The sequence below is a fragment of the Podarcis bocagei genome (assembly GCF_964188305.1).
Source record: "Podarcis bocagei genome assembly, chromosome: 5".
Classification (NCBI taxonomy): Eukaryota; Metazoa; Chordata; class Lepidosauria; order Squamata; family Lacertidae; genus Podarcis; species Podarcis bocagei.
Genome location: NC_138129.1, coordinates 73,016,386 through 73,029,913, shown reverse-complemented (window position 1 = coordinate 73,029,913; position 13,528 = coordinate 73,016,386). Strand labels below are relative to the sequence as shown.

Here is a 13,528-nt window from a genome sequence, read left to right as displayed (position 1 = left end):
CAGTATTAAGCTTCCATCTGGAAACACCCCCAAATCTATGGGGCAGGGTGTATTGTCAGCAGATACCAAGAAAATCTGTTTCTCACGCTTTCTGCAGCATATATTGCCAGCCCTGAGAATTACTGAAGGATTTGGTCATGTAAATGACTGTTTACGTTTTTGGCAGTGGCTAAAAATATTGGCACTGCTATAACAATAGTAAAATACTGTTTATGTTATAACTTTCTATATGCAGGATGTTGTTTAGACAGTAACAGTCCGAAAACCTAGGAGCCATTGTGGACCGAAGACTGAATATATGAATGCGATGGCTGCAGCCAAAAAAAATGGCAGTGCAGTAACCCCCTGCAATCTGCATGCATTTAACTTGTGCACATTCAGCTTTAGGCACTTGGTCCCCCAAAATGGGGCGGCGGGGGGGGGGGGAATTAAAAGGCGGCAAGGTATTAGGGAAAATTAATGTGGCAATCCACGCCCCCCCCCCCAAGAACCCAGTGAGTTTTGACTATACAGTGGTACCTCAGGTTACAGACTCGGCTAACCCAGAAATAGTACCTCGGGTTAAGAACTTTGCTTCAGGATGAGAACAGAAATTGTGAGGCGGTGGCAGCGGGAGGTCCCATTAGCTAAAGTGGTACCTCAGGTTAAGAACAGTTTCAGGTTAAGAACGGACCTCCAGAACAAATTAAGTTCTTAACCCAAGGTACCACTGTACATGCTTTTGGCTTTAGGTGCAATCCCTGGAACGTAACCCCGACATAAGTTGCTGGCCTACTGTACTGTTTTGGGTTACATTAACAAATGCATTATTTAAAAAACAAAACAAGAGCTAACAGAAACTTGGGTAATTGGTGGCTTGGGAGCTCTCAAAGTTTTCCATCACACTGCCAATACTGGACCCACCCCACTGCAGTGCAAGCTGAGAGCTTTACAACAAAACAAAAGAAGCAATCTCCTTGCCTTGTGAATAACATAGCCCTATGTGAGGAGTGAGGGTGTTAAAAAACCAGTGACTTACTGCTTAGCTTGTGCAGGAGTGAGTCAATGAGTAAAACCATCTCAGCAAGCACTAGCTCAGTTTCTACTTTTTGTTCCCATGTCATCCTCTTAGGACGTGGGTGGCGCTGTGGGTTAAACCACAGAGCCTAGGACTTGCCGATCAGAAGGTTGGCGGTTTGAAACCCTGCGACGGGGTGAGCTCCTGTTGCTCCGTCCCAGCTCCTGCCCACCTAGCAGTTCGAAAGCACGTCCAAGTACAAGTAGATAAATAGGTACCGCTCCGGCGGGAAGGTAAACAGCGTTTCTGCGAGCTGCTCTGATTCACCAGAAGTGGCTTAGTCATGCTGGCCACATGACCCGGAAGCTGTACGCCGGCTCCCTCGGCCAATAAAGCGAGATGAGCGCCGCAACCCCAGAGTCAGCCCCGACTGGACCTAATGGTCAGGGGTCCCCTTTACCCTTTACTTTACATCCTCTTGGTAAGATGCACGTATGATAAGCCCCTGGCTTAGGGTCATAATAGGGAGCATGCAGTCACAGCCTGCAGCCATTAAAGGCATCAGGGTCTGGACAGCCTGCTTCAGACACCTGCTTATCCTTTCCTGTCCCATGTCCTATGTAGGGTTTCCACATGCAACACATGCTGCTAGCCTTCTGCTAAATGCTCACTGCAGAAGCTCTTCATTGCTCCTTCTGACTTGCTACCTGTCCTCTGAGCACCCTGTTCCTGTCCGAATGAGCATTGTTTCATGATGGCAGGAGATCACAGAGGTGTAGCAGTGGAAGGTGGATGTTTTTTATTCATTTTTTACCAGGAGCATGGAGAAAGCAGGAGTAGGTAAGTGCTGAAGCAGGCTCTCTTGTCTGCAATATTTATTAGGGGGAGGGGGCCTCCTCCCTTATAGAGTCACAAAGAGGCAAAATACTACGCAGTTCTCATCCAGGGGATTTTTCCTATGTACATCTATCATCTAAGTTGACACCATGCAGTTCAGTATCTCATAACCTGCAGCTGAAATGTGCACACTACCTCCATTATTTAAAAAAAGAGGTGGCTTTTTGAAATTTGCTATCTCTCTATGGTCTTTGATCCATGATTATTGTTTCGTACATACAGCTTGTGATTTGATGTTGCAGTGATGACTGTGCATACACTTCTCAGAACGAGTATCTTCATCCAGTGGCATAGCCTGGGAGTGCCCACAGGTTGGCCCGGGCGCAAAATTTGTTAGGGGCGCAAAATTTCAAACACCCATTGCTGCCTCCATACAGCTACACACTTCCATCGCTGGGCTCTGTTGAAAACAGCTTCTCCATTCAAACCAGGAAGTGACCTCTCCAAACAACGGAACAACTCTTCTTAGCTCTGCGGCTGCGATCTCCTGGGTGACGTGGATGCCGTAGGCAGTTGAATGTGCATACGTACTCTGTCTGTTTCCCTCCCCCCTCTTTCCACGGCCCCGGACACTGGCAACCCACGCTACGCCCCTGTCCATCTGAGGGTTGAATAAACACTATCCGTCACCTCAGAGTCATATCATAAGTCCAAACAAAGAGTGAAAGCATATAAAGCTTGGTCCGATAACGTTTCCGTATAGCTTCATGAACATGGCATATGACCAGCTACCGTTTGTGGCAGTGTTGCTTTTAAGCTTTTCATTGAGAAATAATGTGGCTAGATGCACAAGAGGACAGGGCTTCTAAACTCCTAGTAGCTGAATTCCGTTTTTCTGCATGACTATTAATGGCGCAGGAGCCTTGCCTACTTTCACAAAGAGAAAGCATTTGGAAATCACAGTGAATTGGCAGCACAGTACTAGAAAAGTTTGGATTTGATATCCCGCTTTATCACTACCCTAAGGAGTCTCAAATCGGCTAACAATCTCCTTTCCCTTCCTCCCCCACAACAAACACTCTGTGAGGTGAATGAGGCTGAGAGACTTCAGAGAAGTGTGACTAGCCCAAGATCACCCAGCAGCTGCATGTGGAGGAGCGGGGATGCGAACCCGGTTCCCCAGATTACGAGTCTACCGCTCTTAACCACTACACCACATTACTAGGCATGTTTGCTCCTAAGCAAGTTGTGCTGTATTCATTCGGGCTTGTTTCCAAATGCCATTGCAGCCATACTGTGCCAGCTTGTTCATGCTTACTCAGAAATAGGTTCCATCCACTGTGTTCACTGGAGCTTTCTCTCAAGTAACTGAGAACATAGGAAGAGCCCTGCTGAATCAGAGCATCCTGTTATCACAGTGGCCAACCAAGTACCTAAGGGAAGCCAAAAAGCAGGACACGAGTGCAACATCACTCCTCCTACTTCTGCTTCCTAGTGACTGGGTTGTAGCCTTGTTTTACCTGCATTCTTGTTTTCTAGTTTTAGCATTTAGGCTAAAGCATTTTACAGCGCATATCTGCAGCAATAACCGATTAAAACCAAAACCCAGACTCTTAGGTTGCTAGTAAAAAACTATGTGCTGCACAGGAGGGTTTCTAGGGCTGCATACTACCCACCTGTGTTTAGCACACGAATGTTGACAGCTAACCATGTGGGGGGGAATAAGAGCCTGTATAGAATATTAGGGAAATGCTCTCTACAACTTTTCCAGCCAATTCCGGGGGGAAATATTAAGAGTTTATCACTTTAAGCAAAAACGCACAGAGGCTAAACTGCAAATGCATATGAAGTGAAAGATGAAGTGAGTATCCTTTCCTATACAATCTTGCTTCAAATTGCATTCCCCTCCCCCTGTGCTTTAGAGCCCGATGGAAAAAAATGTTCTGTAGGTAGTGGGGTTTGAGCAACTGCTCACTACTTGAGTAGCTGTGATGGGATTTGCTCGTCATTTGTCTTTCTGCGTACATCTTTCTCCAGAGACCCTCTGATAGTTTCCTGGCTGGTTTTGGGGCCTTGCAAATTGGGTCCAGATGAGGGAAAAGATTTTGAAGTTGGTGAGCAAAAGGATGTGTGTGTGTGGTGCTGGTGATGGGGAGAGGAATAATCACAAGCGTGTTTATCGGAACTGTGAAAGAAATGGCCAGGATGAAGTTTGGCTTTCGGGTAAGCGGGTGAGGTGGGCTTCTGAGAGGCTGCAAACAATTTGCAGATTCCAGGCAGCGAAACCATGAAGCCGAGTTTGTGAAAGGTTAATCTGGACCACCCTAAGCATATTATCCCATTGTTGATGTGTGGTCGTCATCCCCTGCTTCCCAGTTTTTTTCTGGGCTCAGTTCAAAGTGCTTGTCTTGACCTTGAAGATTTAAAGATCCTGAGACCTTAGTGTCTAAGTCTGATGTAAACTAGGACCACTTTCCACACATGGATATGGCCATCAGCTGAAATTATCTCTGAAATTACCCTTTGAGATTAGGTGGCAGACCATCAGACAAATCTGCACAGATACAAGACTATAGAAAATGAAGGAACTGTTTTGCAATGTGTCACAGCAATTGCGTTCAAGTTTCATTCAAGCTATCAACATGAAAGGGACTTGGACTTATTTTTTCCTTCTCTTCATTCCCAACTTACAACTGTGGAAAAAGAAATAATACATGTATTCATGGGAAGAGATCAGTTTTCTAAATTGATTCACCTTCTGTAGCTTGAGGAATGGATTGCCAATCTTTAGAAATCCCTGAACCTTTTGTTTGTGGTTTCTTGTAAGTTCTACCTCTGTTCTTTATATTAGGCAGAAAGAACTGCAGACCTTGAACAGCCATTTCCCTATCTTCCTTTAGGCTAGAGTTGAATAACTCATGGCCAAGTGAATTTTCAGAAACCTTACAAGGGATAGATAGATAGATAGATAGATGATAGATAGATAGATAGAAAATCCTTTTTTTCTGAAAAAGATAACCCTGACAACAGGAAACAGATCAATATATCAGTTACAATAGGACATTAGGATTTTGTGGGGTTTTGTTTATCAGATCTCTTTGATTGGTTTATTTTGTAATGCAAAATGTAGCATTACTAATATTCAATCATTCTTAAATCTGGCATGGGCTTTTGGGATTGTTTGATTTAGACTGCCAAGCAAAGTATGAGTTATTAACCAGTACTGAATCTTAATTATAGGGTAATCAGTATTATGCTTGTTTGTTTTTAAGAGGCACATTTTAGCGGGTGCCGTTGCCAATTTTGAAGTACTGTACCAGATTTCATAATTTCCTTACTGTAGTCTTGTTCTTTAGAAGTTCTGATGTTACGGTCTATCATTATACAAGGATAATAAATTTTTCCTTCCCTGCCATATCTTGATAACTTACTTTTTAATAGCTGCTTCTCCACTGGCCCACCTTCTTTATTTCCGGAAAAATACGTTGATTACAGTAGCTTCCGACCCTGGGATTTATTCTAAATCACATGCCATTTATTAATATTTCACCTAGTAAGGACAAGCAAAGTTCACATAACAGTTTGCAAGAGAGAAGCAAAGGATTCTGGGAGTTGAGTCAAGCATCCTGTCAGGCTAATGCAGCCTTCTCTAGCCAGGGCCCCACAGATTGGCCAACAGACACCAGTTGCCATTTCAGAAGGAAGAAAAGAGTGAGGGAGGCAGGCAAAAACAACACCAGTCTGCTCCCGTCAGACTGGTTTTCAGGTATAAAACATTCTCATTACATTCAGTTTTGGAAGGCTCAGAAATATATCTATCTAGTGCCATTTTTAGCATAAAATGAACAGTTCCTTTTCTTCCTGTTTTCTGAATTGAGAATTGGCCGCTGAGCATAAAATATCATTATCAGTGTTGCTTTCTCTCCTGGATTTTAGTGGGACGACTTTTGCAGCCAAAAGAGAAGGAGCTACACACTTGGTGCTGCACCGTTTCTTTCTTTTCTTTTTTAAAAAAAAACCTTTTAATGTTGACTAGAGACAAAACAATGTCGAAGGAAACATTATTCAGAGCCTATGCCTTGGTAATTTGTAAAAAAGTTCCCTCTGAAGTATAACATCTGCAGCAGGTGTGTTTTCTCATATCAGATGTCGAAGGGAAACCAGACAGAATGAAGTCAGCTGGAGCAGCCTCTCAGGAAGAACTTGTATAGTAAAACTGAATTATTTACAGTACAAGAATGATTTTTTTTATATTTCAGGTTGCCAACAGTTTTTCGGAAAGTTTTTTGTTTTTTGTTTAAAGCTGTGTGAGGAATAGAAAGGGAAAGGTGAACTTGCATTTACAGGGATAACTAGCAGAGCCCTCAACGCCCCTGCTTGAAAAATTTGCTAATACTTCTTGTATTTAGACAGAGGTGGGGGTGGTGAATATTGTGTAGAAGCAAACAGCAAAACGTTTTCTGTAGAAGCCTCAAATTGTTATTTGTTTGGGGTAAACACTTTTACAATTATGTTGGCAAAAGATTAGGAGGTGAATCTTGCTTTGGCATGGAAAGACGCTGTTTGAATGGAATGCTAAACTATGGTTTATTGCAGAGTGGCTAACCTGTGGCCCTCCAGGTTGCTGCCGGACTCCCAAATGCAATCAGCCCAAGCTGTGAACAGGAATGATGGGAGTTGTAGTCCAGCAACATCTGTGGGGCCACAGCTTAGCCACTTGTCATTCAGAATTACGTGCACAAGTCAGCAGGAGCTTCACTCATAGACTGCTCCTCTTTTCAAGATTGGGCACTTTTGTTTATTCTTGTTACTTTAAAATGTGATTTCTTCAAGCCAGCCGCTAACAAGTTGTTGTTTATGATCCTGACTTGTTCTCAAACTGAAGTTTCAGGTAACCAGAGTTTCCCAGGTTTGGCTGTAACGAGGAACTGTTGTTAGCTTCACAGTGGAAGCGGATACTTCCTGTCTCCCCACCTTCTTGGGAGTGGGGAGGGAAAGCTATCATGCAAGCCCATGCCTCATGCATTTAATGCATTTGGACCGAACCATCTGCATTCTTGCTGCTGCTAAAGATGTAGGGGCAGAGCCAGTTTAAAAGTTGTTTTTATTCAGAATGGAAGCAAAGATAATTACAAAACGCAATATATGTGCAGCCTGATTTCATGCAGAGTTAGGTAGGTAAGTATAGTTTTCAGTCAACTATTTTTCTCTTCACTCAGGGCTGATTCATGTATTACATTTCACCTTCCTTGACTACTAACACTAGTATAAGATGCAGAATAATCTCTCTCTTGTGAACAGCTGGATGCATTTTTGTTTGATGTCAATTTCACTCCCCCTCACAGGTGTTCATCTTTGGAGAGTGCATTTCTTTCACTCGAGTCAGTCTGAAAGACAAATAATACGAAATTAATAGTGACTTGGTCATGCAAAAATAACGTTGATACATATCTTAGGACAAGGGGATTAGAATTCGCACTGATTGAAAAATAACAGGATAGATAAATTCAGAGCCTGTTCACTATTCAGGTAACCATCTGTGCAGGCAATAGCTACAGGAAATTTTTTACTCTGGAGACCTTTTGTTCATGGATTTTTATGGGACATAAACTCTCGTCTGAAATCCCCCCCCCACTGCCTGCTTCACTCCCAACATTATAATCCTTGCTGGCTCCACCCCTTGACTTCTATATGATTGGTGTGAGGTGTGAACAAGGAGCTTATTTACATTATACCTGAAGGTCCTGTATACCTGAAGGATTATTCGGTTCAGGTCCTGTATACCTGAAGGAGCATTCTCCACCCCCATCATCCAGCCCAGACACTGAGGTCCAGCTCCGAGGGCCTTCTGGCGCTTCCCTCGCTACGAGAAGTGAGGTTACTGGGAACCAGGTAGAGGGCCTTCTCGGTAGTGGTGCCTGCCCTGTGGAATGGCCTCCCAGCAGATGTCAAGGCAATAAACAACTATTTTACTTTTAAAAGACAACTGAAGGCGGCCCTGTTTAGGGACGTTTTTAATTTCTGGTGCTGTATTGTTTTTAATATTCAGTTGGAAGCCGCCCATCTGGCTGGGGAATAAATAATAAATTATTATTATTGTTGTTGTTGTTGTTGTTGTTGTTGTTGTTGTTGTACAGCTGTTGTTATTTATTGATTTGATTTATATACTGCCTTTCATCCAAAGATCCTAGGGCGGTGTACAACATTAAGAACACGTTTTACAGAGCATCAAGATTAAAAACCTAATAAAAAAGCATAACAGACAATGTAAATAACAAATTAATCATAACAGTACCCCCCCCCATTTTTATTTGTCTTCTGCAAGATGCAGAACAAACGGGGGGTGGGGTGGGTGGATTCTGCCTTGGAGCAGCCTACTTGGGCTGTGGGCTCATTGCTGTCTTAAAAACGCTGGTCGTTCTTCTTCTTCTCCATTTGGATCAAAATCAGTTTGACGGGGGCGGTGTTTGCCAACAGGCGGGTGGTGGTGGTGGTGGAGACAGTTGAAAAGGCAGCATTCCCAGGGATAGTGCCAGACTGTGGTTGGCACCCAGTGGGTGCAGAGTAAAGGGGCTCTTGGGAAGGGTCCACAACAACATGGAGCAAATGGGTCAGTGCATCTGGCTGTTAACTGGAAGGTTGGTGCTTCAAGCCCACCCATGGATGGCTGTAGGCAAAAGATTCCTGCATTGCAGGGGGTTGGACTAGTTCAGTGTTTCTCAACCTGTGGTTCCCCAGATGTATGTTGGACTACAACTCCCATCATGCCTAGTCAGCATGACCAGTGGTCAGGGATGATGGGAGTTGTAGTCCAACAACATCTGGGGACCCACAGGTTGAGAACCGAACCTTGGGTACCTTCCAACTCTGCAATCCTATGATTCTATGAAATGCTTTGTGCAAATTCTTTCCCACAGATCTCCATGCTGTGTGTGTAGCAGACCATGTGTGTTCATTATAGTTTGCTTTACACTTTCCATGGTATCAGTTGCCTTGGGTGATGTTAATCGACCAGGCTTGAAAATGCTCAGGGTATTTTGCCTTGCTGATGCTCATCTACACGGAACATAGCACAAGCAAGTGCTGGTCTCTTTCTTCTCCTTCTTGGCTCATTATATGAAAGTGTTTGCACATCTAGCTGCCACCATCTTCTTCCTTATAGGCACATTAAAAGAATAGTAATCCTATGAAGAGACAGGGTAAATTAAGGTTTTGAAATGAATAATAATAATAATAATAATAATAATAATAATAATAATAAATTTGTTGACTGAAAGGCTGTCACACAGAAGAGGGCAAAGTCTTGTTCTCTGCAGCTACAGGGGTCAGGGATAAACTTGATGGCATCAAGTGACTGGAGGATAGATTTCAGTTGAACATTAGAGGAAACCTGTTTCCAATCCAGTGGAACCAATTAACTTCAATGGGTAGTGGTCTCTCCCTCCCTGGAGGCCTTCAGTCAGAGGCCAGACACCCATCTGTTGGGGATACTCTAATACTGGATTTCTAGAAGGTGGAATAATGGCCTTTTCGACCCCTTTTACCTCTGACTCTTTGGCTAAACGTTAACATTTTGTGTAACACAAACATTAATGCATATCACAGCTGGGGTCCCCAATGTGCTCTGCCTCAGACAAACACCTTCTTTGGCATCTACTAAGGCCTCTGTCCCTGACAATTTTATACTGTATATCTCTTTAAAGAGATTGAAGGTTTGGGGGCTTATTTGTTTGTGGTGCGTACTGCTTTATCATTATGGTTCGTCTTGCGGCGCCACCTAGGTCTTTTGCCTGTTATCTGAGTGGACCTCTGAGCTTCGCCCATGTTTCTTCTATGAAATGGGCATTGTGGGACACTCAGAACTGTTTCTTAGATTTCCAAATGTGTCCAGGGCCCAGAAAGATTGGGGGCCCTTGTATTGAACGGTATGATGGCTGCGGGATTGAAAAAAGCCCTGACACAGTGTGTAACTATATATATATATATAGCACACAACCTCACAATTCTACTGTTCACTGTGTTTGTGCCAAATAAGGAATTCCAAAGAGAAGAAATATAAGAATAAGAGATGCAGGTGGTGACGGATAAAATGACACCTGTGAGAGTGGGGACAGCCAGGAATGGTGGTGGAGACTTAACATGTTTACCCATCACTAAACCAACATGTGGTCTTCTGGCAAAACTGGATACTGACCTGGAAAAGCCTAATAGAATCTGAGAATTGGGTGGTGAATAAATTGTTTCATACCTAAGGATTGTGCATCACTTATTAGGGATAAAACATATATTTTTCTGTGTATTTAACTTGATATTATTTTCTTTTTTCTTTTAGGAAAACCCTCCTCCTTTTTTTTGCAACATGTATAGCTGTGGGTGCTACACAAATACAAGAAGAAGGTGAGACATGTTCCTAATTTTATTACAGAATATTTGAATGGTCTTCCTTTAAAAAAGAGAGAGAGAAATTATATGAAGGATTCTGGTAGTAATGACGTGAAATTCAGTTTTTCAAAGGCCTCTAATGCCAGATAGTTACAATAGGAGCAAAAGTTTAAAGAAACCAGTTTAGAAAGGCTGACCTTTTCAAAATTACTCAGATTTTCTGTCTGTGAAATTGCTTACATATTTAGGCAGACTCCTTGCAAAAAGGAAGTTTTGTACATTGTAAAGGCTTTGATTGTGACTTCATTGCACGTGGGTGTTTTTGGGGGTGGCAAACCGAAGCCGGATTACCTTTGCACTTCTTGGGACTCTCCAAAACAAACTAGTTCACATAATAAGTACTTAGTCTGAACTTGCATTTTTAAGGCCAAAAAAGTAAACTTGCTTTTTTGGCTTATTCCCTCCACCCACAAATTTTCAGACGCAGCTGTTGGCTAAAAAGCAACTGATTGTGCTTTTGTTGTTGTTTGTGTTTATTCAGAGGACAGATGGCTGGGCACTTGTTCTGGGATGCTAACATCTGAAGTTAGCATCTGTATCTATTTTAGCAGCAGTTAAAACCTGTGCTGGGGTTGTCATCTTTGAAACAAATGAGCTGGTTTGCATGGAACACTAAGCCAAGGATGGGGAACCTGTGACCATCCAGATGTTCATGAATTCCAACTTGCATCAGCCCTAGTCAGCAGGGACAAAGGGTTGGAATTATGGGACTTGTAATCTAGCAACCTCTGGAGGACCACAGGTTCCCCAAATCTATACTAAGCCAAGCTGTAATTTCGTTTGAATGTTTGAGTGTGAGACTTCTAGGAATGAGGATTGTGGCTGCTGCATTCCTCCTCTCGTCTAGCTGCAGCTGCAGCTGCCCTGCCATGGTTTGTCTTATCATGTTGTCTGAACCCAGACCCGTGGTTTGTCTCATTCCAGATAAACCACAAGAAGTAATTCGTGTTTATCTGGAGGAAACAAACCATAAGCCCAGATTCTGACACCGTAAAGCCAAACCATGGCTTCATTCAACAGCAGGACCCAGAGGAGGAGAAAAGTGGCTGCAATCTCCGTTCTCTCAGAGCTTACAAATTTGCAATATCCTAGTTTGACTCAGTGTTTCATCCAAACCAGCTCACTATGAGACTTCTGCTATTTTGTGGTATCTACTCAGGTTATAGTTGCATGAAGAAATATGAAGAATTTTAGAGGTGATTGAGAAAGACTACAGTTCACATGATAAAACTGTTCCTGGCCTTTACCACATTGGTCTTCTAGTACAGTGGTACCTTGGGTTAAGAACTTAATTCGTTCTGGAGGTCCGTTCTTAACCTGAAACTGTTCTTAACCTGAAGCACCACTTTAGCTAATGGGGCCTCCTGCTGCTGCCACATCGCTGTTGCGCGATTTCTGTTCTCATCCTGAAGCAAAGTTCTTAACCCGAGGTACTATTTCTGGGTTAGCGGAGTCTGTAACCTGAAGCGTCTGTAACCTAAAGCATCTGTAACCCGAGGTACCACTGTAGTTTTGTTGTATGGAGGACAAACATCCTGCTCGCTGAAAAGTTTCATGTCAGGGAGACACAACAACTAAGCTAGAACCTTTCTCCCTGACGGTTAGCTTTCTACGTTTAGGAAGTTCCTTTCCCCCAACCATCCCTACTAATCTCATTTCCTTTTGTGTCATAGCTTCTGGATTTTAAACTTGAGGACAGGGACTGTCTTGTTGATACCTTGAAGCTGCTCTGGGAGACCATTCAACTGCAAATTTTGTCATCACTTTTTGCAGCTTGGCAGCTCCAGGTTTTTTAAGTCAGGGCGCCTAAGAAAGGTAGTTGTTTTGGATATTCACACTCCAGCAAGCATTGCAAATCAAAAGCTAGCAGATTTAAAAGTTTTAAGTATTGGGAAGTGTCCGCGCGTTCGTGTTTATATCTATGTCTGTAGCTCAGAGTGACAGAGAATTGGCTCAAGGTGCCATCTTAGGGCGATGATGTCACCACCTTCCCATCTCCTGCTTCTTCACAAGACTTACAAAAAGTTTGTGAAACTTTCTGCTCCTGGGAATCTGACCCCTATCAAGATTGATCATTCATTGGTAATATTAGCCAATGAGATCCTGAGCTAGTTTACAGTCATCTGACACACACTGCAAGTAGAGTTTACTGACATAACCCGTGCCTCTTGTCTTTCATTTTTCCGATGTTTTCATGGGAAACACTTAAGTTCTTTGTTTTTGTCATATGACAAAGATATTATGTCATATCTTTTCATCATGCCCTTCCTCCAATGCCCCCTTACATTTTATCCTCACAATAACCCTGTTGAGGTAGACCAACCTGAGAAATTGTGAGTGGTTCAGGCTCACCTGGTGGGCTTCATGACCTAATAGGTATTTCAACTCACTGACTCTTAAGTTACGTTCTTCTGAAGATTTTACCCATCATATCTGCTGGCAATGGCTGTAGTTCTTATTTGGCCAAGATGCAAAAGGCTGGTTTAGGAACACCAAGGATTTGGGATTATGCAATTTGTTGTTTTTCTAAAATTGAGCAGTAGACTTCTTTGTGTTTCAAAAGTGACTTCCATTGTGGTGATGGTAGGGATGCCATTTAAGAAGCCTAAAGAAACAGCGAAGTAGCTTCATAGTTCTTTGTATTCCTTCCTTCGTGTTCTGCTGCTCTTGAATTTATCACACACACCTGTGTTGTTCAAAGCATTATTCCTTACCTCAAGCCCTTTAGATGTGATGGGCTGAAAACCTGTTCTGTCATTTGGCATATGGATTTCTTAGGTTATTTGGAATAGAAAACTTTCAAAATACAGGAAAAACTGGAGACATGTGGCACATATAGGGAGAAAAAGAGTTTGATGGCTTCCCTGACTGTGCTTCCTTGACAATGCACGGGGTGTTTGAGGGATAAGATGCAGTCCTGTTACCCTTATCCCCCTATGATTTAGGGGAATGATTAATGGGAGTCTGCAGGCAAGCATAGAAGAAAGTCTCTCCTGGACTTGAAACAAGCCATTTTCAAGATGACAAATCATAAATATATGTTGCAAGGAGATTGCCTATCCTTTGATTTCTTTCTTCTTTTTTTAATTTAGAGAGTAAATGAAATCAGATGCCGACATCTGTGTGCGGGAAGGAATAACTGATCATTAATGGGGGGGGCGGGAATGGCCGCTGGAATGAGGAGAAAGCAAGTGGATTACATGTGCTCCAAAAGAATGCATTCTGTTAAGTGTCTTTGAACACTGTTATATT

At 42.8% G+C, this 13,528-nt stretch overlaps 1 protein-coding gene across 1 annotated transcript in view; it reads left to right on the top strand.

Moving 5' to 3' along the window:
* COL24A1 (collagen type XXIV alpha 1 chain) overlaps window positions 1-13,528 on the top strand; it is a 163,094-nt gene that overhangs the window by 5,286 nt on the left and 144,280 nt on the right. Inside the window, exon 2 of the mRNA XM_081193937.1 lies at window positions 10,167-10,231. Coding sequence (XP_081050063.1) covers window positions 10,167-10,231 — 65 coding nt within the window. The remainder of the gene's footprint in view (window positions 1-10,166; window positions 10,232-13,528) is intronic.